Source organism: Mchenga conophoros, linkage group LG1 (assembly GCF_057382185.1).
Source record: "Mchenga conophoros isolate Kocher_MC1m ecotype Shallow Benthic linkage group LG1, M_conophoros_male_GT1.1, whole genome shotgun sequence".
Lineage (NCBI taxonomy): Eukaryota > Metazoa > Chordata > Actinopteri > Cichliformes > Cichlidae > Mchenga > Mchenga conophoros.
The window spans coordinates 32,580,535-32,585,550 of NC_140526.1; the positions used below are offsets into that span (position 1 = coordinate 32,580,535).

Sequence of the window (5,016 nt, forward strand, 5' to 3'; positions counted from 1 at the left end):
ATGGTAACAAAGAGAGGGAAGGTAGTCAGAACTGAGGGGATTGAACTACCAGAAGGCAACATTGCAGACATAGAGGACAGTTACAAGTACCTGGGGATCCCGCTGGCGAATGGGAACCATGAAGAGGCCGCTAGAAAAGCTGCAACCACCAAGTACCTGCAGAGGGTCAGGCAAGTCCTGAGGAGTCAGCTGAATGGTAAGAACAAGATCCGGGCCATCAACACGTATGCCCTGCCCGTGATCAGGTACCCTGCTGGGGTAATGGGCTGGCCAAAGGAGGAGATAGAAGCCACTGACATAAAGACAAGAAAGCTCCTACCATGCATGGAGGGTTTCACCCCAAGTCCAGCACCCCGAGGCTGTACGCTAAGCGGAAGGAAGGGGGCCGGGGACTGGTGAGTGTCAGCACCACAGTCCAGGATGAGACAACGAACATCCAAGAATACATTGGGAAGATGGCCCCAACTGACCGAGTGCTCAGTGAATACCTCAGGCAGCAGAAACCCAAGAAAGAGGAGGGAGACGAGGAACCATCATGGAGGGACAGGCCCCTGCACGGTATGTACCACCGGCAGATAGAGGAGGTGGCTGATATCCAGAAATCCTACCAGTGGCTGGACAAAGCTGGACTGAAAGACAGCACAGAGGCACTAATCATGGCAGCACAAGAACAAGCTCTGAGCACAAGATCCATAGAGGCTGGGGTCTATCACACCAGGCAAGACCCCAGGTGCAGGCTGTGTAAAGATGCCCCAGAGACAATCCAGCACATAACAGCAGGGTGCAAGATGCTAGCAGGCAAGGCATACATGGAACGCCATAACCAAGTGGCCGGCATAGTGTACAGGAACATCTGTGCCGAGTATAATCTGGAAGTCCATCCATCCATCCTCATCCGCTTTGTCCGGGGCCGGGTCGCGGGGGCAGCAGCCTAAGCAAAGAGGCCCAGACCTCCCTCTCCCCAGCCACCTCCTCCAGCTTATCCGGGGGAATACCAAGGCGTTCCCAGGCCAGCCGAGAGATATAATCTCTCCAGCGTGTCCTGGGTCTGCCCCGGGGCCTCCTCCCGGTGGGACATGCCTGGAACACCTCACCCAGGAGGCGCCCAGGGGGCATCCTTGTCAGATGCCCGAACCACCTCAGCTGGCTCCTTTCGATGTGGAGCAGCAGCTGCTCTACTCTGAGCCCCTCCCGGATGGCCGAACTTCTCACCCTATCTCTAAGGGAGAGGCCAGCCACCCTTCGGAGGAAGCTCATTTCTGCCGCTCGTTCTTTCGGTCACTACCCACAGCTCGTGGCCATAGGTGAGGGTAGGGACGTAGATCGACCAGTAAATTGAGAGCTTCGCTTTTACACTCAGCTCCCTCTTCACCACGACGGACCGGTGCAGCGTCCGCATTACTGCAGCTGCAGCCCCAATCCGTCTGTCGATCTCCGGCTCCCTTCTCCCATCACTCGCGAACAAGACCCCGAGATACTTGAACTCCTCCACTTGGGGCAGGAACTCATCCCCGACCCGGAGTGGGCACTCCACCCTTTTCCGGCTGAGAACGATGGCTTCAAATTTGGAGGTGCTGATCCTCATTCCCGCTGCTTCACACTCGGCTGCGAACCGTTCCAGTGCGAGCTGGAGGCCCTCACCCGATGAAGCCAACAGAACCACATCATCTGCAAAAATCAGAGATGAGATTCTGAGGCCACCAAAGCGAAAGCCCTCCGCCACTTGGCTGCGCCTAGAAATCCTGTCCATAAAAATTATGAACAGAACCGGAGACAAAGGGCAGCCCTGGCGGAGCCCATCACCCACCGGGAACGAGTCCGACTTATTGCCGGCAATGCGAACCAAGCTCTTGCAACGGTTGTATAGGGATCGAATGGCCCGTAGCAATGGGCCAGACACCCCATATTCCCGCAACACCTCCCACAGGACACCCCGAGGGACACGGTCGAATGCCTTCTCCAAGTCCACAAAACACATGTAGACTGGTTGGGCAAACTCCCATGCACCTTCAAGTATCCTGGAGAGGATAAAGAGCTGGTCCAGTGTTCCGCGACCAGGACGAAAACCGCATTGCTCCTCCTGTATCCGAGGTTCGACTAACGGACGAACTCTCCTTTCCAGCACCCTGGCATAGACTTTCCCAGGGAGGCTGAGGAGTGTGATCCCCCTGTAGTTGGAACACACCCTCCGGTCCCCTTTCTTAAAGATGGGGACCACCACCCCGGTCTGCCAGTCCACAGCTACTGCCCCTGATCTCCACGCAACATTGCAGAGGCGTGTCAACCAGGACAGCCCTACAACGTCCAGAGCCTTCAGGAACTCGGGGCGGATCTCATCAACACCAGGGGCTCTGCCACCAAGGAGTTGTTTAACTGCCTCAGTGACCTCGCCCCCGGAAATTGGCGGGTCATTCCCCTCATCCCCAGACTCTGCTTCCTCCTCGGAAGACGTGTCAGTGGGATTAAGGAGGTCCTCGAAGTATTCCTTCCACCGCCTGACAATTTTCTCAGTCGACGTCAGCAGCGCTCCGCCAGCACTATACACAGTGCAGGTAGAGCACCGCTTTCCCCTCCTGAGACGTCTGACGGTTTGCCAGAATCTCTTCGAGGCAGTCCAAAAGTCTTTTTCCATCGCCTCTCCGAACTCCTCCCACACCCGAGTTTTTGCTTCAGCCACTGCCCGAGCCGCATTCCGCTTGGCCTGTCCATACCTGTCGGCTGCCTCCGGAGTCCCACAGGCTAACCAAGCCCGATAGGACTCCTTCTTCAGCCTAGTGGCTCCCTTCACCTCTGGTGTCCACCATTTGGTTCGGGGATTACCACCACGGCAGGCACCAACCACCTTGCGGCCGCAGCTCAATGCAGCAGCTTCGGCAATGGAGACGCTGAACATGGTCCATTCGGACTCAATGTCCCCAGTCTCCCTCGGAATGCTGTTGAAGCTCTGCCGGAGGTGTGCGTTGAAGATCTCGTGGACTGGGGCCTCTGCTAGACGTTCCCAGCACACCCTCACTACGCGTTTAGGTGCACCAGGTCTGTCCAGCGTCTTCCCCTGCCACCTGATCCAACTCACCACCAGGTGGTGATCAGTTGACAGCTCAGCCCCTCTCTTTACCCGAGTGTCCAGAACATATGGTCGCAGGTCTGCTGATACGATTACAAAATCGATCATCGACCTACGGCCTAGAGCGTCCTGGTGCCACGTGCACTTATGGACACTCTTATGTTCGAACAGGGTGTTCGTTATGGCCAAACTGTGATTAGCACAGAAGTCCAATAACAGAGCACCGCTCGGGTTCAGATCAGGGAGGCCGTTCCTCCCAATCACGCCCCTCCAGGTCTCGCTGTCGTTACCCACGTGAGCATTGAAGTCTCCAGCCCCCCCCCCCCCAGGGACTCTAAGAAGGCTGGGTACTCTGAACTGCCACTCGGCGCATAGGTGCAGATGACAGTCAGGACCCGTTCCCCGACCCTAAGGCGCAGGGAACAAACCCTCTCGTCCACCGGGAAAAACCCCAACGTACCGGCAGCAAGCCGAGGGGATATTAGGATACCCACCCCAGCCCGCCGCCTCTCACCAAGGGCAACTCCAGACTGAGACAGAGTCCAGCCCCTCTTCAGGAGACTGGTTCCAGAGCCCAAGCCATGTGTAGAGGTGAGCCCGACTAGCCGGTACCTCTCAACCTCAAGCACTAACTCAGGCTCCTTCCCCACCAGAGAGGTGACATTCCATGTCCCTATTGCCAGTCTTGGCAGCCGGGGGTCAGTCCGCCAGGGCCTCCGCTCCTGGCCGCCACCCGGCACACAATGCACCCGACCCCTATGGCGCCTCCTGCGGGTGGTGGGCCTGCGGGAGGATGGGCCCATGTCTCCTCTTCGGGCTGTGCCCGGCCGGGCCCCATGGACTAAGGCCCGGCCACCAGACGCTCGCCCTCGGGCACCCTCCCCGGGCCTAGCTCCAGGGCGAGGCCCCGGTAACCCTATCCCGGGCAGGGTAAACTGTTCCCTTGGTTTCCTTTTCATAAGGGTCTTATGAATCGCTCTTTGTCTGGTCCCTCACCCAGGGCCAATTTGCCATGGGAGACCCTACCAGGGGGCAAAAGCCCCCCGACAACATAGCCCCTGGGATCCCTGTGACACACAAACCCCTCCACCACGATAAGGTAGCGATTCAAGGAGGAGTAATCTGGAAGTCCCGAGGTCAAAATGGGAGATGCCCCCAAGGGTGGTGGAGAATGACCGAGCTAAGATCCTGTGGGACTTCCAGATACAGACGGACAAAATGGTGGTGGCTAACCAACCGGACATAGTGGTGGTAGACAAACAGAAGCAGACGGCCGTAGTGATCAATGTAGCGGTTCCGAATGACAGCAATATCAGGAAGAAGGAACACAAGAAGCTGGAGACATACCAAGGGCTCAGAGAAGAGCTCGAGAGGATGTGGAGAGTGAAGGTAACGGTGGTCCCCGTGGTAATCGGAGCACTAGGTGCGGTGACTCCCAAGCTAGGCGAGTGGCTCCAGCAGATCCCGGGAACAACATCGGAGATCTCTGTCCAGAAGAGCGCAGTCCTGGGAACAGCTAAGATACTGCGCAGGACCCTCAAGCTCCCAGGCCTCTGGTAGAGGATCCGAGCTTGAAGGATAAACCGCCCGCAGGGGCGTGCTGGGTGTTTTATATATATATATATATATATATATATATATATATATATATATATATATATATATATATATATATATATATATATATATATATATATATATAATGGAATGGAAAGACTGTAGCTCAGACAAACTGCCGTCATTTATTTTTGCATTTGGTGATTAGTTAAACGGGGGAGAGGGGTGTAAAAATGGGGAGTTTTTTAAAAAAAGCAGATGGTCTGATAGAGACAGAGCTGGGCGGGCCAAAATTCCAAATTTGCAAATAATCTGCGATTCCATTTACACCTTATATAAAAATAAAAAAACTCAAATATGTGATTTTGAGGAAAGAAGATGAGTTTTTTGAAGTT

At 55.4% G+C, this 5,016-nt stretch overlaps 1 protein-coding gene across 1 annotated transcript; it reads left to right on the forward strand.

Annotated features, from left to right (window-relative positions):
* Positions 1-510: 510 nt before the first annotated feature.
* On the forward strand, positions 511-4,666 carry LOC146583651 (uncharacterized). The gene is made up of 2 exons (XM_085281069.1): positions 511-862; positions 4,180-4,666. Exons 1-2 carry the CDS (start codon positions 561-563, stop codon positions 4,622-4,624), a joined length of 747 nt encoding a protein of 248 aa, XP_085137195.1. The 5' UTR covers positions 511-560; the 3' UTR covers positions 4,625-4,666.
* Positions 4,667-5,016: the final 350 nt, after the last annotated feature.